This window comes from Cetorhinus maximus, chromosome 1 (assembly GCF_964194155.1).
Source record: "Cetorhinus maximus chromosome 1, sCetMax3.hap1.1, whole genome shotgun sequence".
In the NCBI taxonomy this organism is placed as follows: domain Eukaryota; kingdom Metazoa; phylum Chordata; class Chondrichthyes; order Lamniformes; family Cetorhinidae; genus Cetorhinus; species Cetorhinus maximus.
Window position 1 is genome coordinate 203,984,118 of NC_135879.1, and position 26,361 is coordinate 204,010,478.

Consider the following 26,361-nt stretch of genomic DNA (forward strand, 5'->3'; position numbering starts at 1 on the left):
TTTAATGTCCAAGCCTTGGAAAAAAGTTTCAATCAACCAGATATCCAATTTGTCGTTCATAAGAATTGAATTCACTTCTACCTGTTTAAATTCAAGATCACCTTTACACTGAAGTTCATGATCTAACCTTTCGGTTTTCCTTTTCAGGAGATGCAGGATAATACTACCTCCTTTTGTGCAAACAGTTCAATATCTGTCAAGTGAAGTCCTCTTTAGCTGCTTTAAAAACTTTTAAGGTTGTTTTGATGTTCAGCTAAGAAAACTTGATACTCCTTTTTGTTTTCTTAATTTTTTTTGCTTTACACCCTTCCACTGTTTTTGTGCTTAGTCTAATTGCTCACTAGCAAAAGCAATTGCTTCATCATTTTGAAGTTTCAATTTTCTATCAAGAACATGTGTCCTTCCTCACAGGTCTATCATGTCAGCACTGGATTTGGCTTTTCCCACTCTCCTTCAAAGCATTCCTTTCCTTTACAAAAACAGAATTACCTGGAAAAACTCAGCAGGTCTGGCAGCATCGGTGGAGAAGAAAGGAGTTGACGTTTCGAGTCCTCATGACCCTTCAGCAGAACCTTTCCTTTGTTTTGTCATGAACTTTGAGTACTGTTTCTTTCTGCATTGTCACACCTTACTCATGCGTTTCCTGCATTTTTAATTCAAATGGCTTTAACTTGTTTCCAACTGCCACTAACTCTTTCTTTATAGCCTGATGTTCCAGTGTTCTTTTAAAATTATTCTGTTATTTAAAATAACAGAAAATTATTGATTTCTTTTTCCCCGAGTCACTCATCTTTTCCATTACAACTTCAGTTTCAACAGCCTCAATGGGCTTTCCTGAAACCACTTGAGAAGACAATACCTTACCCCCAGTCAAATTGTTTCCTAATAAGCAATCTATACTGCCGACAGGCAAATTAAAACAACACCCACAATTACAGGACTAGTAATTAAGCCACATTTTAAGTTAACTCCATATAAGAGAATGGATAAATCTTGTTTCACCAGACAAGAATGAGAACACTTCACATTTAAACAGAAAACTTCCATTATTTCCTGCATCCTGATCCACTTTAGTTGGCTTGTTAGAAGTTTTATTCACTTGGACAGTATTTTCTGGAGGAGCAGTGTGCCATCTTGGAAATGCTACAGTCTTACTTTTTAATTTCTAACATTCAACCTTTTTTACGAATAGGATAACATTTCAATCCTCTTGAATCAAATTTATCTTCCAGATTCTCTCTGACTACTCCTGAGGCATGACTGTTTCTTCCCTTGGGCCAATTTCCCCACTATAATCAGATTTCTTTTCTCTCCCATTTCTCTCGAGCTTCCAAACAATGGTCTGTCACTAATATGCTTGTGAGACAGCTTGTCAGTCGTCTGCCATTACTACAGCCACCCTTATCTTAGAAATATTAGGGACTTCCAGGTGAGACCCCATTCCTTTCGGAGCACCATCAGAATCATCTCTCTAAGGTTTTCAAAGTCTTGTTCGACCTTTATCGAATGATACCACCGATCAAACACCACCCCCTTTTCTCGAGCAAATTCCACAGAAGTCTAACTAGAAATGTTTCTTCTCTAAATTTCTGTCTGTAAGCCTCTGGCACTAACCCAAGTGTCGAGAGCAACAGTTTTTGCTGTATCATAGTCACCAGACCGTTCATCTGAAAGAGATGAATACACCTCCAAAGCTTTCCCTGCAAATACACTTTGCATTAAAATAGCCCAATTTACTTTTGGCCACTGCGCTTTTGTGGCAATTCTCTCAAATGACACCAAATACATTTCAACTCCTTCCTCACTGAATTTAAGCATTAAACAAACACCCCTGGTTTGGATTTGGCAAGGAGTTAAAACTTGAGGATAACTCCACCACCCCAGGTTCGCGTAACCTAAGCCTTTCAATGTCTAGTTCAAATTTTCTCATTTCTCTTTAAAATCAATGTTTTTTTTTCTTTTTCCCTTTCTCTTTCTAACTTCTCCCTTTCTCTTGCTCTTTGGAATTCTAATTCAAGTTGTTTCTTTTCTCTTTCTCGAATTCAAGCTGTTTCATTTGTTATTGAAGTATAGCTAACTCAACTTGAGTGCTATCGGGATCACCCTTTTCCTCTTCGAGGTTCAAGTGCTGAGCACTCAACAAACTCTGCTTTTTTAACACAGGATTTCAAGTTGACCCATAATTCCTCTGCCGCAGCCTTCAAATTAACCTTTATTAACTGTTCTGAGGCATTAACAGACACATTTTCTCCTAGCAAAATGCCTGAGCATTAAAAGTGGTCATGTTGACTTTTCACTGAATACAGCAAAAATTTATGTGAAATCATGTTTGTTTAAACTCTGGAAAATTCCAGTGAACCCACTTTACAGCCTCTGGGTTTGATTGCCCAAGAACCCCCAATTTGTTATCTCTTCTGAAAAGGGATGAATTTACCAGCAACCAATGGAAAGAATGGAGGGACAAGATTTCATTTTTTAAGACTTTTACTGTAACAAACAAACTAAAATCAATATAGATTGAATGTTAATTGACAGACAATTAATACATCAAACTAACGAAAAAGCTAAGTTTTGCATTAGCTAACTAACGCAACCGAAACGTCTTACGAAACCCTTTCACTGTGTGCCGCACTTCAGGAAGATATGTATTATTACAGGAACTGTCCCACAGTCACTCCCAGTTCTCCAGCAGATTCTCTTCTTCCAGCCACACCAGGTCGAAACTTTTAGTGCCCTTCGACAATTTTTCCACTCCCTGTTGAGTTTTGCGGATCCGATTATCCCCAACAAGGCACACCTTGGCGACTCTCCATTCCTTAAATCTCTGAGAGCCACATCTGTTCTGTTCCGTTTCATTCTGACAGGAACCAAACTCACGCCAGCATCCTGCTTGGTTGGTAACAGAAAAACAATCCACCTGCTTCCCTACTGCAATAGCCTCGTTGTCTCCCCTTCTCAAAACAGCAGCTGTCCTTTTGTGCGATACTTTGTGAAGGTATTAAAAGCAGCACCCAACAGTTCAATGGGTTTCTGTTTGTTTGAGTTTATTCCCATGGCAGTCATCACACATGGGCATGACTCTGAGCAGATGTTTGTTCAGAATTATCTGTTTCACTTGGAGTTAAAGGTACATTTCAAAACATAACTGTCTTGTAAAGTTCAGTATTCATGACACTATTAATGTCAGAATTGTCCAATTCAGTGAGATTTGTTAAATTGATCTTTCAGTGGTATACTAAACACCATGCAAAGTAACAGGACAAGCATGGCAGCAGGAAAAGCTAACACTTCCAAAAACAATATCTTCAATAGTGATGAAAAACCCGCAATGGTCATCACCGGTTCCTGGCTGGTATGTAATAAACATCGTCTCGGTTTGAAGATGTATGAAATATTAACAATCTACAACAATAAACAGTAGGCAGTGTAAATCTGAGCTGAATTCCAATCCAGGCAGGCGTAGTACGGGTTGGGGGGGGAAGGGTGTTGCAATGTTAACTTAACCCGCCGATCAGGGAGCTCATTAGATCAGGTGCAATTCTGTTTTATACCCTATCCAATCTTATTTTCAATTGAAATCAAGAGAGAATAATATTAGGAGGGTGTAAACCCAGCATTCAAAATGATCCCATCAGTTTCCCACTCAGCACATTCTGTTAAAATTTATACCTGTTGTGTTACCACCGAACAGGTGAAGGGTTTTCCAGGAAAACACCAACTCTTCCCTTGTAACACCACTTTCTTCCCTGGAGCTGACTAAATTAAATTATTAATGGAGTCTGAGGGGTGTTGGTTTTTAGATCCAGCTTGGTAAATTTACCCAGCATGTTTTCCTTAGGTGACTTGATGCTGGGAGGTGGGTTTGGCCCTGAACTAATTTCAACAAGGTTGTCTCTTTCATCTAACAGACTATCTTGACACCTCAGCCCTGTTGCAGCGGAAGAATAAAACCCTCTCCACATGAAGTGCCAGTTTCTGTAGATTTATGTTTCCGAAGATACCACATCTCATATTGGAAATATATTGGTGACTCCTACCCTTACAATCCAATTTCTATTCCTCTGACCATAATCATCCATTGTGTCAAGGATAAGGAAGGACAAATGCACCCCTTAGCCTCTCTTTCAGCAAAGCCTCAATTCCCTTTTATCAAAATCTCTAATCACAGTATTCATTTTCTTGGGCTTTATAAATGGAAGATTAGACTACAAGGGTCTGGAAATTGTGCTACAGCTTTGCAAAACACTGGCGAGACTACACCTGGCGTTCTGTGAGCAGTTCTGAGCACCACTGCTTGGGGATATGTGGCCTTGGAGGGATTGCAGTGCAGACTTAGCAAAAAGATTAAATAATGAAGTGGGATCACACAAACTAGGGTTTTAGTTACTGGAATTCAGAAGGTTAAAGGATAATTTGATTGAAGTTTTAAGGTATTAAGTAGAGTGGCTAAGGTTGCTAGACAGAAGGTATTTCACTGATTGAGGAGTCCAGCACTTGGGGACATAACCCAAAGGATTGAGTCAAGCCTTTCGAGAGTCAAGTTAGGAAACACTTCTCGGAACTTTCAGAAGTCTCTTCTGCACACAGCAATTGATGATGGTCAATTGAGATTAGTCAATTTTTGTTAATCTAAGATATTATATTAAAAGAGGCAAAGTTGGATTGTGGAGTTTGGCCACAGATCAGCCATGATCTCATTGAGGGGCCCACTCCATTCCTTATGATCCCGTGGTACACTTGTTTTCTAGAATGAAATACTCAGAGAGAAGAAAAGAAGGAGAAAAAAATGGTTCAGGCGGCCAAAAACAGAGGATGAGAAGAGGATGCAAATGGAAAAGGATCAGAAAGATGAAGCCGCTAAAGAAAAGCGACAGAAAGACTTTGTGGATTTAGCCTGCCAGTGCACTGCCGTAGTCTGCTGTCGTGTCACTCCCAAACAGAAAGCCATGGTGGTGAGCCTGGTGAAAAAATACAAGAAAGCTATTACCCTGGCAATTGGAGATGGCGCTAATGATGTTAACATGATTAAAAGTAAGTGGAGCGAGGGCTGGTAGTTTGAAGATCTCTTGCAGGGCTGTTTTCCTTTTGATTTCTATTTGAAAGGTCCTAAACAAGAAAACAGGGCCCATCCCTCGTGTTAAATGGAATTTTAGCAAGGGGAGAACTAAAGTGGAGCCTGTATGCCATTGATTCAATTTTGAGCCAATGGGGTCATAGTCATAGAGGTCTACAGCACAGAAAAAGGCCCTTCGGCCCATCGAGTCTGTGCTGGTCAAACAAGTACCTAACTATTCTAATCCCATTTTCCAGCACTAGGCCCATAGTGTTGTATGCCATGGCATCGCAAGTGCATGTCCAAATACTTCTTAAATGTTGAGGGTTTCTGCCTCTACCACCCTTTCAGGCAGTGAGTTCCAGATTCCCACCACCCTCTGGGTGAAAAAATTCTTCCTCATATCAGTTCCAAACCTCCTGCCCCTTCCCTTAAATCTATGCCCCCTGGTTATTGATCCCTCCACCAAGGGGGAAAGTTCCTTCCTGAATACCCTATCTATGCCCCTCATAATTTTATACACCTCAATGATGTCCCCCCTCAATCTCCTCTGCTCCAAGGAAAATAACCCCAGTCTATCCAATCTCTCCTCATAACTAAAACTCTCCAGTCCAGGCAACGTCCTGGTAAATCTCCTCTGCACTCTCTCTAGTGCAATCACATCCTTCCTATAATACGAATTCCAGAACTGCACGCAATACTCTAGCTGTGGCCTAACCAGTGTTTTATACAGCTCCAGCATAACTTCTCTGCTCTTATATTCTATGTCTTGGCTAACAAAGGCAAGTATCCCATATGCCTTCTTAACCACCTTATCCACCTGTCCCGCTACCTTAAGGGACCGATGGAAATGCACATCAAGGTCCCTCTGATCCTCAGTACTTCCCAGGGTCCTACCATTCATTGTGTATTCCCTGCCTTGTTTGTCCTGTCCAAGTGCACCACCTCACACTTATCCAGATTAAACTCCATTTGCTACTGATCAGCCCATCTGACCAGCCCGTCTATATCCTCCTGTAATCTAAGGCTATCCTCCTCACTATTTACCACCCCACCAATTTTTGTGTCATCCGCAAACTTACTGATCAACCTTCCTACATTCAAGTCTAAATCGTGAACACTGACACAAAGTATTAATTTAGAACCCTACCTACATCTTCCGGCTCCACACACACACATTACCACTATGGTCCTTAATGGGCCCTACTCTTTCCCTAGTTATCCTCTTACTCTTAATGTACTTGTTAAATAACTTTGGATTTTCCATTATTTTACCTGCCAATGATTTTTCATGCCCCCTTTTTGCTCTCCTAATTTCCATTTTAAGTTTCCCCCCTTCCCCCCTACACATTCAATACTCCTCTAGGGCTACTGCAGTTTTGAGCCCTCGCTATCTGCCATAAGCCTCCCTTTTTCTCTTTATCCAATCCTGTATATCCCTCGACATCCAGGGTTCCCTGGATTTGTTGGTCCCACCCTTTATCTTTACTGCAATATGTTGGCTCTGTACTGTCCCTATTTCCTTCTTGAATGAGTCCCACTGCTCTGACGCACATTTGCCTAAAAGTAGATGCTCCCAGTCCACTCTGGCCAAATCATATCTGATCTTATTAAAATCAGCCTTCCCCCAATTTAGAACTCTTGATTTCTAGCCCTTCCTTGTCCTTTTCCATAACAACCTTGAATCTAACGAAGTTATGATCACTATCTGCAAAATGCTCCCCCACTGATACCTCTACCACTTGCCTGGCTTCATTCCCTAAAATTAAGTCCAGGACCGCCCCCTCCCTTGTAGGACCTTCTACGTACTGGCTTAAAAAGCTGTCCTGGATGCATTTTAAGAATTCCGCTCCCTCTAAACCTATCACATTATGACTAACCCAGTTAATGTTGGGGAAGTTGAAATCCCCACTTTTACAAACCTATTATTTTTACACTTCACTGATATTTGCCTACATATCTGCTTTTCTATTTCTCTCTGACAGCTTGGAAGCCTATAGTACACTCTTAGCAATGTGATTGCTCCTTTTTTGTTTTTAAGTTCTACCCATATGGCTTCATTCGAGGAGCCTTCTCAGATGTCATCCCTCCTTACTACTGTAATTGATTCCTTGATCAATATTGCAATACCCTCTCCTCTTTTACCTCCTTCCCTGTCTCGCTGAAGACCCTAAATCCTGGAATATTGAGCTGCCAACCCTGCCCCTCTCTCAACCATGTCTCTGTGACAGCAATGACATCATACTTCCATGTTTTAATATGTGTCCTCAACTCATCTGCCTTATTCGTCAGACTCCTGGCATTAAAATAAATACCATCCAACCTTGCCAAACTCCCTTATGCCTTAACTGGCCTATAATTTCTATGCCTTTCAGACTCACTTGCTCTCCTAATTTTGGCTGTGCAGTACTTTAATAGGCTTGGTACAAACACCATTTAAGGAATGATTGCAACCTGGAACAGGCTATCTAATGCTTTCTTTTATAACTGTTTTGAAATAGCATGAGTTTGGTTTAAAAACATGATATCCCAGTTGCTTTACATATTGTGTAGTGCATGATGATAATTATTGGTACTACTCCTAATATGATCTGTTTAAATTACTTCAGGAGAAAATAAGTTGGTTTGCTTTTTTTCTTAACTGAAAAACATTGGGTCAGGGCTTTACTGCAGAACAGGACCAAAGTATGCTTCTAAATTGCTGAGAATTGTATGAAAGTTGTAGTTCTAATGAATTTAAGAAGACTTTGAAATCAGCTCAGTTCCCATCAGCACAAAATCAACTGACTACTTTATCTAATTTAAACTGCTTCCTTTTTCAATGTTAGTTTCTGGAGACCTTGGCCTTTTCAGCTAGGTTTCTCAATTTAAAACTATATGTAACTGGACTAGGTCCTACAGCTAACAATACACCACTAAAAGACTGTATCATGTGGTGGTTGGGTTCCTTGATCTGTTTTGGAGAAATGCAGTGTTTAACTTATTTGAAGGTGTCGATGACCAGTAGTTTTGTTTGTCCCATGCTACAGCTGCGCATATTGGCGTAGGGATCAGCGGCCAGGAAGGCATGCAGGCTGTCATGTCGAGTGACTATGCTTTTGGGCAGTTTCGGTTTCTGAAGCGACTGCTCCTGGTTCATGGGAGATGGTCGTACATCCGGATGTGCAAGTTTTTAACCTACTTTTTCTACAAAAACTTTGCCTTTACACTCGTTCACTTTTGGTACTCCTTTTTCAATGGATTTTCTGCACAGGTAAAAGCAATTATTTAATCTGCCACAGTTATGAGTAAAATGATTAATGGCAGCAACAACTTCTAGCACATTGCTTTAGAGTGTGGGAAAACAATCACACTTCACCAAATGGGAAAGAGAGAAAGGATGGAATGGGTGGAAAAAAGTATGATAGAGAAGAAAAACTTTCGTAAGCTCTTGAAAGTAGGAAAATAATTCCATCATGGCTACAGATGGAAGGAATGGTATCAGGGTCTTCATCTTTATTTACTCCTTCAATTATCTTTGTTACTACCTTAATTGGCCAATTATTTGCATGCCATTAATAGTAAGGGAGAGGATTCCAGTTGAAGTTACTATTACTATTCTGTAAGACATGGCTACATTTTTTCCAGGGGCTCAAGTGATTCCTTGTTTTCATATGTCTAAACAATTCTGCAATTTCATTTTGCATTTTCTAATTTTAAACTGAATTTTCAAGTTTTACATATGCATATTGTGTAAAGTCACTGTACATTTTTGTTGTACCGTACTTGTGGGGAGGATATCTTGATCATTAAGGAGGGGACTAAATGTAGTGGCCTCTGAAAACAGCCAGGAGATTGTGAATCATGATTGAACCATGCCGATTGATTGCAACAAATTCAGCACCCCAACTTCTTGCTACCTGCTGTTGTAAATTTATTTTAACATCCAACCAGCGCTAACAGCCCTGTAGATTGGCTGGACGCCTGAGCACAGAGCCAATGTCATGAATGGCTAACACCAGTTAAATCTAGACTGCAGTGCTTAAAGCTAGTCAGCACCTTTTAAAAGGGAATAAAAGCAAAACACTATGGATACTGCAAATCTGAAATAAAAACAGAAATTCACCAAGCCTCCTTAGGCAGCACCTTCCAAACCCGCGACCGCTACCATCTAGAAGGACAAGGGCAGCAGATACATTGGAACACCACCACCTGGAAGTTCCCCTCCAAGCCACCCAGCATCCTGACTTGGAAATATATCGCCGCTCCTTCACTGTTGCTTGGTCAAAATCTTGGAGTTCCCTCCCTAACAGCACTGTGAATGTACCTACACCACGTGGACTGCAGCAGTTCAAGAAAGCAACTCACCACCACTTTCTCAAGGGCAATTATGGATGGGCAATAAATGCTGGCCAAGCCAGTTATGCCCACATCCCATAAATGAATTTTAAAAATGCTGGCAAAACTCAGGTCTGGCAACATATGTGGAGAGATAAACAGAGTTGACGTTTCGAGTCCAACTCCTCTTCAGAGCTGAAGACAGGTAGAAAGGTGATGGGTTTTATACTGTTGGAGAGGAGCAGGTGGAGCAAAATAGAAGGTCAGGGATAGGTGGGAACTCGGTAGAGATTTGACAAAGATGTCATGGACATAGGACAAAGAGAGTGGTAATAGTGTTAAAGACTAAGGCAGGTGTTAATAGTGGCAGAAAGGTCAGATAACAATCTGTTAATAACAGAACATAGGTCAGTGCTTTCTGAAAGGGAAACATAAGAACAAGTTATGGACTGGCCCTGCGGTGGTGGGGGGGTTAGGGGAAAAAATATCAAAATGGAGAACAGAGTTCATGGTCTGAAGTTGTTGAACTCAATGTTGAGTCCAGAAGGCTGTAAAATGCCTAATGGGAATGTGAGGTGCTGTTCCTCCCACTGGGTTTCACTGGAACATTGCAGCAGGCTGAGAGCAGAAATGTGATTTTTGGTTTAGGTTTGAAGGCAGTGCAGGTTGCACAGTTTTCTGTTTGCAGTTGTTGCACTGGAGGTCTTGGTAAAGGAGTTGGAAAGTAGGGGAGATGACCCTGTGTCTGGAGAAGGCCCTCCGGATATGCTTGGATAACCATGGATGTCAACGTCAGCAGTCAAGATATAGTGTCACAAGAAATTCCATTGTCTTCACACGAGTGAACAAGGACAGTAAATACATCATCAAATACCATGTTTTGCACAAGCCACAGCCCCTGCTCAATTCACCACACCTCCATCACTCACCTCCTAAGGTCCCACTTAATAAGGACTCTTGCATGTGTTCCATCATACCCTCATCTGCAAATCCAACCTCTAAATTACATGCAATGTCAGTATCTGAGCTGGTGGCTGCGAATGTGAAATTGAGTGATGGTGTGTCTTCATCGTCGCCCCCTTTGTGCTGTTCTCTGCTGCTTGCAAAGTTGGACTTATTGAGTACCTGGAAAGAAAAAGGCACCAAGGGTAATGTAATAAGGGGAGGAGGCGGGTAAGCAAGTAAGAGGTTCATACTTACACTCCTTACAAGCTGCAGATGGTGTGATGTAGGGGAGGGGATGTGAAGCTATTTAAGTATGAGAATATCCTCTGTAATGGCTTAAACCCTCTGCCGGCCATAGCCTCAGTAATGGTCATCTCAATAATGGCCAACAGTATTTCCTCTGCAAGTGCCAGGACATAAAGGTGCATCTGTCCCTGTCCAGTTAGCTCCTGTTGTCACTGGTTATGAGCATTCCCCACCCTGGAAGAGAGGAAAATGTGTCAGTGAGTGTTGTGCAATCTGCCTGGCTAATATGACTGTCAAGGTTGAATAGCTGACAGTGTGTGCAATCTGAGAGACATTGGTGTGAGGCATGCAGCAGTGCTAAGTGCTTGAGGGTGTGATGGAACACATGCAAGGGTCCTGATTAAGAGAGCCCATTGGGGGTGTGGCGAATTGAGGGGCTGAGACATATTCAAGCATTGAGTTAATTGTTAATAATTGAGTTAAAGTTAATAGTTCAAAGGGCATGGTAAACAGGGTCTAGCTTAAGGTCATGTTTGGTAGGATTACTATTCTTGTCTACCTTTTTAATCACATTTCAATTTTTTCAACGTTTATTGCATTACTGTTGAGTAGCACTCATTTTTGTGATTTAAATAAGTTTGTTTTTACACTGATAAATATGCATTCCAATGTTTCAGGAATAATTATGATTTGGAGAGTTATAGAAATCTAATGTTTTCTGTTTCTCCTTGTGCACAGACTGCATTTGAGAATTGGTTTATTACACTGTACAATGTTCTGTACAGTAGTCTCCCAGTATTGGTCGTTGGGGTGCTTGATCAGGTATATTCCATTCATACATTCAACATCAGTATACTTTGTGTGTATTTGTATGTGTGCTGATGATACCCAGTTTGACCTTGCCATCATTTCTCTTACCTCCTCCACTGTTGCAAAATGATCAGACTGCTTATCTAACATCCAGTCCTGGATGAGCAAAAATTTCCTACAATTAAATATTGGAAAGACTGAAACCATTGATTTCAGTACTTGCTCCAAGCTCCATTCCTTCGCCGCTGACTCCATCTCTCTTCCAGGCAGCAGTTCGAGATTAAGCTAGTCTGTCTGAACCTTCGTGTCACATTTGAATCCAAGATGAGATTCTGACCTCATACTCATGCCATAAATTAGACTGCTTACTTCCATCTTTGTAATTTTGCCCTTGTCTCAGCTCATCTGCTGCAGAAACCCTTATGCATGCCTTTGTTATCTCTTTCCAATGCACTCCTGGTTGGTGTCTCGCACTCGATTGTCCAAAAACTTGAGGTCATCCAAACTCTGCTGCCCATGTCTTAACTCGCAGTAAGTCCCTTTCTCCTGTCACCCCTGTGCTTGCTGACCTACATTGACTGGGAGCCAATGTCTTGACATTAAATTTCTCATCCTTATTTTCAAATCCCCCCATGGGCTTGCCCTCCCTATCTCTATAATCTTCTCCAGCCCCACAACAATACATGAGAAATTTTGTCCTGTTCTGACTGCACTTGAGGAGGACATAAGGGCCCTTGAGAGGGTGCAGAGGAAGCTGACCAGAATGGCTCCAGGGATAAAGACTTCCAGCTAAAATTTAGGTCATAGGAACATTGGAAATAGGAGCAGGAGTAGGTCATTTGGCCATCAGGCCTGTTCCACCATTCAAACAGATCATGCCTGATCATCTATTTCTATGCCATTTTTCCCCGTTATCCCCATTTCCCTTCATGTCATAAGTATCCAGGATCTACCGATTTCTGTCTTGAACATGCTCAATGAATGAGTTTCCACAGCCCTCTTGAGAATTCCAGAGATTCATCACCCAATGAGCAAAGAAATTCCTTCTTATCTCAGCCTTAAATGGCCTACCCCTTATTCTGAGATTCCATCCCCTGGTTCTAGACTCACCAGCCAGGGGAAACATCCTCTCTACATCCACCCTGTCACGCCCTGTAAGAATTTTGTAAGTTTCAATGAGATCATTTTTCGAAACTCTAGAGAATACAGGCCCAGTTTCCTCAATCTCTCCTCCATAAAACAATCCCACCATCTCAGCTGGGGATTAGTCTGGTGAACCTTTGTTGCACTCCCTCTATGGCAAGTATCTCCTTAAGTCAGGGAAGCTGGAGTTGTTCTTCTTAGGGCGAGGAAGTTGCAGAGAAATTTGATAGAGGTGTACAAGATTATGGCAGGCTTAGATAAAATAGACAAAGAAAAACTGTTCCCATTTCCTGATGTTACAAGGACAAAGGTTCAAAGATTTAAGATTTTGGGCAAAAGATACAGGGGGATAAAGGAAGAAATTTTTGACTCAGTAAGTGGTAGTGACCTGGAACTTGCTGCCTACAATGGTGGTGGAAGTGGAAATGATCAATGATTTCTAAGGAAATTAGATGAGGGAAATAAACTTGCCAGGTTACGGGATAGAGCAGGGGAATGAAACTGACTCTACAGAGAATGGGCATGGACTTGATGGGCTGAATGGTCTCCTGCGCCGTAATGACTGACTCTAACCCTCTGAGATACCTGTGTTCCTCTAATTCTAGCCTCCTGTGCATCCTGGATTTTAATCACTCCTCCTTTGGTGGTTGTGCCTTCGGTTGCCTAGGCTCTAAGCTCTGGAATTATCCTACACCTCTGACTCTCTACCTCACTTTCTTTCTTTAAGACACACCTTAGAACCTACCTCTATGACCAAGCTTTTGGTCATCTGACCTGATATCTCCTTATGTGGCTCGGTGTCATATTTTGTCTTATAATGCTCCTGTGAAGTACCTTGGGATACTTCATTATGTTAAAGGTGCTATATAAATATAAATTGTTTTATTTATTGTGCTGATGTAAACATTAGTTCTATGAAGCAAAGCATTATACAAATTAAACTCAAATCCCGTCCAAGCCAAATATGTGTGATTAAAATGGACCACATCTGTCATGTTCTTGTAATGTTACACAGTTTACCCTTTTTTTTTTCAATTTCTTTCTCCCTTTCCCCTCATCCTTAGGATGTCACCGACAAGTTGAGTCTTAGGTTTCCAGCGCTTTATATACCTGGGCAGAAAGATTCTTACTTCAGTTTCAAGAAGTTCTTTCTCAGCTTGTTTCATGGTATTACTGTGTCCCTGATCATTTTCTTCATACCTTATGGAGCATTCCTTCAAACAATGGGTCAGGATGGTGAGGCACCAACAGATTACCAGTCATTTGCAGTCACTACAGCCTCATCTCTCATCATAACTGTCAATTTCCAGGTAAGTAGAAGTTTTGTGGATTACTCCATTTTTCTCCTCCCCCAAAGATGGGGACACCTCATTCAGATTTCACATATGCAACTGCCCTCTACTACAGCGAGCAAGTTGGCTATTCTTGTCAACAGTGTATTGGAGTCTGGTGACATCCAGAGAGTGGGAGGTAATGCATCTGGGTAGGGCAATCTAGGTATACAAATGCACAATAAATGGCAGGATACTGGGAAGCATAGCAGAACACAGGGGCCTTACAGTGCATGTCCACAGATTCCTGAAAGTAACAGGATAGGTGGGTAAGAAGGCATATGGGATACTTTCCTTTATACCCAAGGAATAAAATATAATGGGGAAATTGTTTTATCCTGTTCAATCCCATTTTTTCCCTCCATTTCAAATTCCAACAAAGTTTACAAGATTTATTTAAATTAAAAATCTTCAACACTAATTAAAATCCGAACAAATTAGAATCTAGATTTGTAAATGCTAAATTTGTCAGTTTAGAAGAGCTGGGTTGGCAGTCATTAAGACTTATTGCACTGTTACAATTGAACGGACAAGCTCTAATCTTTAATGGATAATAGAATCTTACAATGGTTACGGCACAGAAGGAGGCCATTCAGCCCAATGTGTCCGTATTGGCTTTCTGCAGGAGCAACTTGGCTAGCCCCACTCACCTGCCCTTATCCATAATTCTGCATTGGTTACTTTGCCATTCACCTCTATTTGATACCTTCTGGTCCTCAACTTTTCCGCCAATGGGAACAGTTTTTATCTACTGTCTGATCCATTCATGATTTTGAACACCTCTATCAAATCTCCTTTCCACCTTCTCTTCTTAAGTCTATCCAGGTAACTGGAAGTCCCTTATTCCTGGATCCACTCTTGTAAATTGTCCTGGAGTGTAAGCTGTGGCTAAGCTGGTAGCACTTTCGCCCATGACTCATGCATTCCAGGTTCAAGTCGCACTCCAGGTCTTTAGTACAAAAATCAAGGCTGACACTCTTGAAGTCTATCATTATCCTACTCCCGATTCACAATGCTTCAAGTTTTGTGCAATTTTTGAAAACGTGCTCTGTAACCCAAGTCAAAGACATTAATATAGATAAGCGAAAGGAGTGGTCCTAGTACTATAACCGCTGGGAATCCACCCGCCCTCCAGTCTGAAGAGAACTGCAACATTACACCATTCCCAGCATTTCTTGGGGCAAGATACCAGTGTAGCGCAGCCTCGGGACGAGTAGGGCAACTCAAACAGCAACCTCTTGATTGCCATGTTAAACTGCGCACGTGCAGCAGCCAGGTATTGCTGTCCAATTTACTCTTTAATAACAGCAATTGCTGATAACCTCATCATTACTCTACCTCAAATTTCAGGTCATTGTTTTCTGCACGGTAAGCAATATTACATTCAGTTGATGCATAATTAACTAGAATCTAAATCAGTGCATAAATTACAGAGTGATTGGGCAATGCCACTGTCAAATGTTCATCTCTTCAGTGATGTATTGTTTTCATTTGTAACATCCAGAAAACAAAATGTATAAATGACATAATTACATAATGTAAAGCTGAGCATTCGCTACATTTTACATGTTGCAGGAACGTGATATAAACGTATTTATATATCATATTTGCTCACAAATTTTAATTTGTTTCTTGCAGATTGCTTTGGACACCTCTTACTGGACATTTATCAATGCCTTTTCAGTCTTTGGAAGTATCGTTTTATATTTTGCCATCATGTTTGACCTTCACAGTGCAGGAATCCATATCCTATTTCCATCGGTTTTTACCTTTACTGGTCAGTCACGTTACGAAGCATTTACAGCACAGAAAATGGGCCATTTGGTCCAATAGTCCATGTTACTTATACTCCCACGCGCCTCCTTGTTTAAAGAAAAAATTTCATCATTTAAATTTGTTGGTTGAGCTGGAATGTTTAAAAACCAATATCTACAGGGGTTAGTGAGATTCAATACATTAAAGCACAGTTCTTTCACTTATCATTCAGAAAAGTCTCTTCCTAAATTAACATCAGAGGCGGCGAGAAGAAATTAGTTTGGATCGTCTCAATTCAGTTTTAAATGACTCCTAAGGCTCAGCCTAACACTTTGCACTTTTTGTCAATTTTTGCCTATTAATGCCAAGACCAGTGATGTGGATAATTAGCATGGGAAATGAGAGTCATGCTGAATGCAGAAATGTGGATGCTTTTTCTGATAATATAGATAAAATGCACTGTGGATTGGTTGAAGTTTGTTTTATTCAGTAATTAGTCCGTTCCCTGATGCTGACAATTGGTGGATGTGGTCATGCACCCATTCCACAGCACTAACATCCGTGGTATTGCTGTACGTTAAATCCACCAAAATTTAAATTGTTTGACACAATAATTCTACTGTACATAGATACCCAGCAAAACATTGCGGGGAGAAATTTGTTCACGTAGGGCCAAGCAGGTACTGACCCACGGCGCTGCCCCGATTATTCTGCCTTGCACATCTGCCTACGGAGAAAACCAAGTGAGAATTGAAATATATTTTCTCTGTAGATGAGTGTTTGTTTTATGTTTTCCCTTTCCTCTCCTGAAAATGTTTTCTCATATGGTCCTTGTTGAGTACACCCTACTCCCTATGGCTTTTTTGGTGCTAGTGTCTTTACTGAAATTTTCATTATTACTGTCTGCCATAACATTCAATGTACTCGAGATTTTTGCCTTCTAATGCCATAATAGCCAAAATCTACCCTGTCGAAATGAATGCAGCAATTGAGAATAGGATCCTTGGAGGATTTCACACCTACCACCATCATCCCTAGCTCAGGAGCACTGAAGCTAACTATCATATCTCAGTAACTGCCTTAAATTGTTTTAAAAGGCAGTTTCTGTTAGGATCTTGTGGCAAAAATAAATGGCAAGAAGTATTTTTAATTCAGTATGCAAGGATGCTAATAGGTTTGTCATTGCAAAGGTCAGGGGTACATGAAAATCTAAAAATAGTTGAACTGTGCCAATGTAAAGTGCAGCTTGTATGCCTGTATATGTGTAATGGGTAGCATTTTGGATTGGTACTGATGGTACAGTACAATTGGAATCTGCAGTAATGTACCATCTTCCTCATGAGCTGTGATTATTGCCTAAGTTGTGGTGCTGTCCCGTGTTCTACAATGTTACGAGAAGAAAAGAAAGAACTTGAAGTTACATAGCACTTTTCACAATTAATGTCCCAAATCACTTTTGAAGTGAAGTCACTGTGGAATGGAGGGAAATGTGGAAGCCAATTGATGTACAACAAGGTCCTACAAATTTAATGAGATAAGTAACCAGATAACCTGTTTTACTAGTTTTGATTGTTGAATGAATATTGGCCAGGAAACCGAGAAACATTCCCCTCTTCAAATAGATTGAGGTCTTTTTACCACTGCTGGAGAGGGCAGGTGGGCCAGACTGACCCACCATTTTTTGACTCAGAGGTGCTAGGTCACCTACAAGTTGAGGCTGATGCCAAATTTAAGGGTAGAGGATCGTCAGTCATAGTCCATGGTAGACTGTATGTGATGAAGGTGGGCTCTTTGGCCTCCTCTTCCATAATATCTTGCATTAATTAGTGTGGTACAAAGATTTTTACACCTAACTGAGAGCAAAAAGGCTCATTGAAATTTGATGCAATGAGCCTGAGAAAAGTGATTTTAAATTCAACTTTAGCTTTAGACTTTAACTCTGTAGTAATCTCAATTGTATTCTTCACGTAGGTGCTGCTCCCAATGCTCTTCGACAGCCGTACCTATGGCTGACTATCATATTAACTGCGGCAGTCAGTCTCCTCCCTGTTGTTGCAGTCCGTTTCCTGATTCAGGTAATCAACCCATCGGAGACTGACAAAGTAAGTAACAAACTGGTTGTCAAAATTTTTACGATTTACCGTCGCTCAATTTCAGAAAAAACTGTTTCAATCCATTTTCAGAAAGTAACATTTTGGATGTTCAGTTTTTTTTCCAGAACCATAGAAAGGTTACATTGCAGAAAGAGGCCATTCAGCCTATCATGTCTGCGCCGTCCAAAAAAAGAGTAAAATAGAAACTAGCTGCTCATTTTTAATCCCACTTTCCAGCACCTGGTCCATAGCCTAGCAAGTTACAGCATTTCAGATACAGATCCAGGTACCTTTTTAAATGAGTTGGACATTTCAGCTTCAACCACCAGCTTAGGCAGTGAATTCTAGATGCCCACCACCCTCTGGGTGAAAAAGTCTTTCTTCATGTCCCCTCTAATCCTTCTACCAATCACCTTAAATCTATGCTCCCTTGTAATTGACCCCTTAGCTAGGGGAAACGGTTCTTTCCTGTCTATACCCATCTCGGCCCCTCATAATTTTAATGCCGTTTGTCTTCAGCAAAGTTGTTGAATTCATTTGTGAAGTTGATTTTTTTTTAAGTTGCTTAAATATTTATGTTTTCTTTTGTAGCAGCAGGATAGACTTTATAGGAGCATAAGAATACAAGGAGGCCATTTAGTTCCTTGAGCCTAATTGAAGAGCTGGAATTTTCTCCAGGGTGGCTTTGTGACTGGTGGTGATTTGTTCAGGATTTCCACAAGCCTGTCACATTTTCCTAGGTTGGGTTTCATTTAAAAATACAAGACAAGTTGCTTATTAAGTGGCAGTTCAGCAGAGCCAGAGCAGGGAATGACTGAATATAAAGGAAGTTGAAACCCTAAAGATGCCTCTGCCTTAAATGATTTGGGAAGAGCTCAACTGGAGGCTACCTACTTGAGTATTTCCAAGAGGTAGTTAGGACTTCTCCATGTACTACCTTGCGCTTATGGCACAATCAGTAATACCACCCATCTGTTATTGTCTTCGGTCAGCGGTACTGAGAAAGGCACAGTGTCCTGGCCCCTGCCATCGTTTAAAGGCAAAAGAACAGTCAATGTTGGTCTTTATCTCGAGCAAGCAGGAGAACAAAGGGGTGGAAGTTATGCTACAGTTTTATGAAGTTCTGGTTAGACCATATCTGGAGTATTGCATTCATTTCTGGGCACCATACTTCCAGAAGGAGGTACTGGCCTTAGAAGATTCAATACATGTTCACAAGGGGACTAAATGATTAATCATGATACAGCATACATAGAGTAGGATTGTATTCCCTTGAGTAAAGATTAAGGGATGATGTAATTGGAGCATTTAAGATGATTGAAGCATTTGATACTGTAAGTGGAGGGAAACAGTTGCTGCTGATGGGAATGCAGAACAAGGCAACATAACCAAACTAGCCAGTTCTGCAATGATATCAGGAAACACTCCTACACACAGGGTTGTGAAAGTTTGAAACTCTGTTCCCCAAAAACGATGTGATTGCTTGGTCAACTGAAAATTTCAAAGATTTAGATTTATGCTCGACAAGGATATTGAGGGATATGAAACCAAGGCGCATAAATTATAACAAATCAGCCGTGATCTAATTGAATATTAGAACAGACTTGAGAGGCTGAATGACCTACCCCTGTTAATATGTTGCTAAAGGGTTGATAGCTTAGATTGTTGATAACAGGATGAATGGGAGAGGAGGAAAAGCAAAATTTCCTGGGCTATTTTCTGTCTTCTCTGTCCCATTACCTATGGTGAAGGAATATGCAGGCCTACCACTCAGTTTAGATAAAAATGCTATAAAGATAAATTAATGAGTTTGTGCTCCTGGCTAGGAACCTTACCTGCTGGCAGAGCACATTGAAAATGTGAACTATCCACTATTTCTAACGTTAGTTAACATGGGCTTTCAGATGGACCAGAGGCAGGAAATCAAAAAAACTATCTAATCTGAATTCTGTCAAATTCTGTTTAATTATGTCCTCACTCTATAGGACCAATTCTACCTCTTTTAATATGGCAGGCAATAGCCACAGTGAGAGTAATAAAAACAACGGTGGTTAGTGACCAAGATACTAGGACATGGAAGGAAGGATGGAGTGTCAATGAAAAGTGAGGTTAAGGGGGAATTATTGAGCTAAGGAGGAAAGGGAAGGATGAAAACTGACTAAAACTGAAGAGGTTGAAATATGAAGAATGTTGCCTGAATTTCCAGAAGTTGAGGAGTGAGGGAGTGACAAATATTCTGGTGCAGAAGAAGCTGTCTTTTTTTTGGTGATGGATAAGAAGGATAACTAGATTTAAAATGTGCACCGCTTGGTGAATCCTTTTTTCTTAACTATGGTCCTCCAGATTTTATGATCAAAATGTTACCACAGCTAATTGAAAGACAACTGCTCTATTGATTGCCTCTGCACAAGCATAGGACAAAATTTAAACAGTATTTTGACGTAATCAAGATTGCCAAGATATCTTCACTGCTTTCTTCCTTCAGCCTCTGCACCAAACAACACCAAACAACTTCTCAGCCTCCATCTCAACTGATTGTGTGTTCTCTCCTTTGATTTTACTGCCTTCTTGTCCTCAAGTATCCTCCATGCAAACTCACCAACCCATCTTCACGGCTGTGAAGTTCTTGATAAGAAACAGTAAGATTCAGTAAGAAGCATTCAGAATCAGAACCTCACATGGTGTTAAAACATGGATCCCTTTATTCGCCTCCTAGACTCCTTCTGCAGCTATATGGGTATGGTAACCTTAAGTGGACAAAATGCACAATGCAATTTTCAGTACACTACAATGGCCACCCCTTTGACCTTGGCATATCACAGAATCACACAGTGCAGAAAAAGCCCTTCGGCCCATCGAGTCTGTACTGTCACGTGAGAAGCACCTGACCTACCTACCTAATCCATTTACCAGCACTTGCCATAGCATTGAATGTTATGATGTCCCAATATCAAGTGGTCTTGCTAGCCTTAGCATATCAATTACAGATAAGGCCATCTCTGATCACTTCCTTGCATCACTCTCCACCCACACCCCTCTTCCTTTCCCATCCCTACCTCTTCCTGTATCCATTCCTGGAAAAAGCTATTCCCCATTTCACTTAGAAATGCATTTTCAAAACCTCTGTCCAGCATTTAGCCCTCCATTTGCCACAACTTTTCTGCAGCTATTGATTTGCTCAACTGTACACTCACTTCCACATTTGCCCTTGGCTCCAATAAAACACTTCTCTCTCTCTCTCTCTCTCTCTCTCTCTCTCACTCTGGCTGATTCCCTGGTACTGCCCTCATTTCCACTCCCTTAAGTCAAAGGGATGCAGACTTGAAAGGATATAGTGGAGAGCTGGTTTAGTCATCCACTACCAGATCTGGCTGGGCCACTTGTATTCCAGGATGATCCTGGTAATGATAAAGATAACTCCTAATTTATTTTCTCAACTGCAAACTGTATTCTTAAACCCCTGTCCCCTCCACCCTCCAACAAGAAGTACAAGGAGCTCATGGACTACTTTGTCACTAAGAGTACATCCGATCAGCTGACTCAGCCTCGCCCCTCCTTCTATGAGGCCACCCGCCAAACATCCTATGATGATCCCTCCCCACTGCCTGAGTCATGAAATTGCATCCTTCTCTAGTTTTTCTCCTATCTCCCCTCATGTCCCCTCTGAGCTCATCCTGTCCTTGAGCTCCACCTCCTGTTCCCTCGATCCTATTCCCACTTAACAGCTGATTACCCAATTTCCCATCCTGGTCCTCATGTTCGCCAACATTGTAAACAGTCTCTCCACCTGTTGATCCCTCTCTCCTTTTAAACTTGCCTTCATCATACCTCTCTTCATAAAACCATCCGTTGACCCTACTATTCTTGAAAACTACTGTCCCATCTCCAACCTCCATTTCCTCTTCCTCTTCAAAGTCCTTGAATGTGTTGCCACCTCCCAAATCTCTTTCCATCTTTCCTTGAACTCCATGTTTGAAACCCTCCAGTTAGGTTTCTGCACCTGTCACAGTACCAAAATGACTCTTAACAAAGTCACAAATGACATCCTGTGTGACTGTGACAAAGCTAAACTTTGGATCCTTGTCCTTCTCTGTTTGCCTGCAGGCTTTGAAATAATTGGCCACATCATCCTCTTCCATTGCCTCTCCACTGCTGTCCAGCTGGATGGGACTGCTCTCACCGGGTTCCATTTTTATCTATCGGATCATAGCCAGAGAATCATCTGTAACTGCTTCTCCTCCTGCTCCTTCAACGTTATTCCTGGTACCCGCCAAGGATTTATTCTTGGGCCCGCCCCCCTCCTAATTCTCATCTACTTGCTGCCCCTCAATGACATCATCCTGAGGCACAGCATTAATTTCCACATGTACACTGATGTGACCCAGCTCTACCTCTTCACCCCTCTCGCATCCCCAAATCAGACTCCTAATCTGATGTCTGGTCGTGGATAAGCAGAAATTTCCCCCAGTTAAATAATGGGAAGACTAAAGCCATTGTTTTTGGTCCCCACTCCAAATTCCATTCCCTAGCTACTGACTCCATCCCTCACCCTGGGAACAGTCTGAGATTGTCAGTCTGATGGCAACCTTGGTATCGCAGTTGACCCAGAGATGTGCCTCCAACCCCATATTCATGTCTCATAAGATCACCTATTTCTACCTTTGTAACATTGCCTAACTTCACTCCTTTCCCAGTTCCACTGCAGTTGAAATCCTAATTCATGGCTTTGCTACATCTAGACTTGACTATTGAAATACTCTCCTGGCTGGTCCTCCCACATTCTATTTTCTGTAAACTTGAGTTTATCCAAAACTCTTCTGCCTTTGTCTCAACTCTCATCAGGTCCCATTCCCTTATCACCCCTTGTGCTCACTGACCTACATTGGTTCCTGCCCAAGCAACGTCATTAAAACTCTCATTCTTGTTTTCAAATCCCTCCATGCCCCTCCCTATCTCTGTAATCTCCTACAACTCCACAACCTTCAGATATCTATACTCTCAATTCTTTTGCATCCATGATTTTAATTGGTCCACAATTAGTGCCCATGTCTTTCAGTTGCCTAGGACTTCAGCTCTGGAATACCCTCGCTACACCTCTCTTTCCTCCTTTTAAGATGCTCCATAAACCTTACCTCTTTGACCAAGCTTTTGGTCATCTGGCCTAATATCCCGTCTCTCCAGACACTGCAAATCGCTACAGTACAGAGGGACCTGGGTGTCCTTGTACATGAACTACAGATAGAGCAAGTAATTAAGAAAGCAAACAGAATGTTGGCTGCCTTTTGCTAGGGGGATGGGGTATTAAAGTGGGAAAGTCTTTCTACAACTGTACAGGGCATTGGTAAGACCACACCAAGAGAACTGTGTACAGTTTTGCCTGCTTAATTTAAGGACAGATATACTTGCGTTGGAGGCAGTTCAAAGAAGATTCACCAGGCTGATTACTGGGATAAAGGGGTTGCCTTCTGAGACAAGGTTGAGCATGTTGGGCTTATACTTGTTGGAGATTAGACAAGTGAGAGGTGATCTTATTGACACAAGATCCTGAGGGGACTTGACAAGGTCGATGCTGAAAAGATTTTTCCCCTTGTGGGGAATCTAAAACTAGGGGGCACAGTTTTAAAATAAGGGCCTCCCATTTAAGATAGAGATGAGGAGGAATTTCTTTTGAGGGTTGTTAGTGTTTGGAATTCCCTCCCTCAGCGAGCAGAGGCGGCTGGGTCATTGAATATATTCAAGGCTGAGTTGGACAGATTTTTTTTATTGACAAGGGATTCGAGGGTTATAGGGGACAGGCAGGAAAGTGAAGTTAAGGCTACAATCAGATCAACCATTATCTCGAGCAGCCAAATGGCTATTCCTTGTACTTCTTATGTTCCTGCGTTCTTGTGTAGGACATAGGTTGGTGGAATAGGTGGACAAGTATCAGAAGAAATTTAATGCAGTGAAGTGATTCATTTTGTTAGGAAGAACATTGAGAGACAATTAAAATGAAGGATATAATTCTAAGGTGGGTACAAGAGCAGAGAGAACTGGGTGTATATGTGCTTAAGTTGTTGAGGGTGGCAAGACAGGCTGAGAGAGTGCTTAATAAAGCATACAGCATCCTAGGTTTTATTAATAGGGGCATAGATCCAGGAAGTTATGTTAAACTTGTTTGAAACATTGGTTCAGCCTCAACTGGAGTATTGTGTTCAGTTCTGGGCCCCACACTTAGGAAAGATGTGAAGGCATTAAAGAGAGTGCAGAAAGGATTCACAAGAATGGCTCCAATGATCAGGAACTTGAGTTATGAAGATAGACTGGAGAAGTTGGGACTTTTCTCCATGAATAAGGTTGAGAGGAGATTTGATAGAGATATTCAAAATCATGAGGGGTCTGGACAGAGTAGATAGGGAGAAACCATTCCCATTGGTGGAGGAATGAGAACAAAAGGACACAGGTTTTAGGGTAATTGGGAGAAGAAGCAATTAAGACATGAGGAAAAACTTTTTCACACAACAAATGGTTGGAATCTAGGTTGCACTGCCTGAGAGTGTGGTGGTTCAATCAATGCATTTTAAGAGGAAATTGGATTATTATCTGAAAAGGAAGAATGGCAGGTCTATGGGGTGAAGGCCGGGGAATGGCACTAGGTAAATTGCCTTTCGGAGAGCCAGCACAGACACAATGGACCAAATGGCCTCCTCCTGTGCTGTAATGATTCAGTGATCCTAGTGGCTTGGTGTCTTGTTTTATAATGCTCCTCTGAAGCTCTTTGGGATGTTTTATTATACTTAGGGGCTATATAAATATAAGCTTTTGGTGTAAACCTCAGTTAAAGGACAAACCAGCAATGAAACAAACTTTGCCTCTGCGCCAAGTGCAACATAAACAGCAATGAGCTTTTGCAGTGGCCAACATTGTGACTTTGCTGCAAATGTTTGATGTAGGTCGTCTTAGCTTTGTCAGACCTGAATCTCTTAGCAAGCCCTTCAATTAGTGGGTGGCAATGCATTAAACAAATTTTCTTTTGTTTTTAATGACAGATTCAAATGAACCGCAAAAAATATGAGATCGAACTTTTGCCCAAACCAAGTAGACCTAGGTCTTTCCAGCGGAATGCGTCTAACCGTCGATCAGGCTATGCATTCTCACATCAACAAGGCTATGCTGACCTAATTTCTTCGGGCCGTAGCATCCGAAAGAAAGGCCCACACTCTGAACCAGGTGTCAGCAATAGAACATATGAAACAGCAGGTGCAAACGCAAGCTGAAATCATCAATGTACTGTTGCCTGCAAAGACTTTTTTTGTATTTAAAAGCAACTGTACAGATGGGAAAATATTGATTTTTAAAAATATATAATTCTCAGGATATCTTGGAGGAAGATTGCAACGTGTTTAACGTTAGACTTTCACATCTGTACACTGCGAGATTTGGAATCCTTCCAATTTGCACATAACTAAGACAAAGACCATCTGATTTGCAGGGGCCAGCCACAGGTATATTTAAACCTGAAGTTGAGATGACCTGCTGTCCGCTCATCAGTTGCTATGCTACAATATGGGCACCATTTTAAGGATCTGCATTGAGGAGGTTTCCCCCCCCCCCACTCGCCCCCACCCCCACAGAACAGCAATAAAAAAATTTAATTTTGTTTTATTGACTTGCAGTGAGTACGTGAGCAGATGATGTGTTTTTAATGTTTACATAGATGCAGATTTACATAAATTACGTGACTTTTATTACCATTTGCAAATATTAAACCTTTCACCCTTTATTTGGTGCTTTACAAAATGTGAAAGCATGAATTCCATTTTATCCCCACGATCGTACCATAACACTCTAATATACATTCCAAAAAGCAACATTGAAAATCTGCACTGCCATTTTTATGTTCAGATCTGAAGTTCTTAAATATATTTTTTCAAAAGTAGTTAGAAATTTAGTCTAAATTTTCCTCTAACTTTTTAACCAGATTATTATTGCTGCCTTGTCATAAATTAAGGAATATGTGTATATAGATATATATATATATATATTTTAGGAATTTTTTCTGTGCTAAATGAAGATGATTAAAAAATAATAAAATTTATGGATTTCTGGCTAATTATTCCGGCAGTGTAAATCTTTTGTAATGTCAGCTCAATCCATGAAAGGCAAACATGTGCCACAAGGCTTGAACATACTGCTGTTGTTAGAGATTTTCACATCCAGGGAAATTGCAGGGTCATGAGACCAAGTGGAAAGTACACTGGCGCTGTCTAATGCTTGGATTTTAGAAACTCATGCCTTCTCCACCTTTTTATCTTTTGTAAGTCTCTGGGACTCAAAAAGGTTATAGGAATCTCTTCCACCAGATGTGGGGTAACTTGAGGTAAGTCAGGTAATGCACAGTTTTAGCATGATATCTCTTGTGATAACAGCTGTTTATATCACACGTACTGCCTCTATTTTTCAGAGGCACTCATAATAGAACAGCAAAATTGTAGTATATTAATATGAATTAATGAATGCCCTAAAATAAAGCCTTTAAGAATTCAGTGTTGTTTTTCTTTCCAAAAGTCAGGTGTTTTCACCAACTCTTCACTCAGTGGTGAGAATGTGGAACTTGCTACCATAGGGAGCAGTTGCAATGAATAGAATAGATGCATTTAAGGGGAAAATCGACAAGCATATGATGGGA

At 41.1% G+C, this 26,361-nt stretch overlaps 1 protein-coding gene across 6 annotated transcripts in view; it reads left to right on the forward strand.

Moving 5' to 3' along the window:
- The window catches only part of atp8b1 (ATPase phospholipid transporting 8B1), a 183,098-nt gene extending 156,880 nt beyond the window's left edge, over positions 1–26,218 (forward strand). For all 6 annotated transcript variants that reach the window (XM_078552053.1, XM_078552016.1, XM_078552046.1 and 3 more), the window contains 8 exons: positions 3,229–3,352; positions 4,749–5,031; positions 8,083–8,306; positions 11,300–11,383; positions 13,579–13,824; positions 15,484–15,622; positions 17,572–17,702; positions 24,722–26,218. In XM_078552053.1, coding sequence (XP_078408179.1) covers positions 3,229–3,352; positions 4,749–5,031; positions 8,083–8,306; positions 11,300–11,383; positions 13,579–13,824; positions 15,484–15,622; positions 17,572–17,702; positions 24,722–24,949 — 1,459 coding nt within the window. In that variant the 3' untranslated portion in view covers positions 24,950–26,218. The remainder of the gene's footprint in view (positions 1–3,228; positions 3,353–4,748; positions 5,032–8,082; positions 8,307–11,299; positions 11,384–13,578; positions 13,825–15,483; positions 15,623–17,571; positions 17,703–24,721) is intronic.
- The last annotated feature ends 143 nt before the right edge of the window (positions 26,219–26,361 follow it).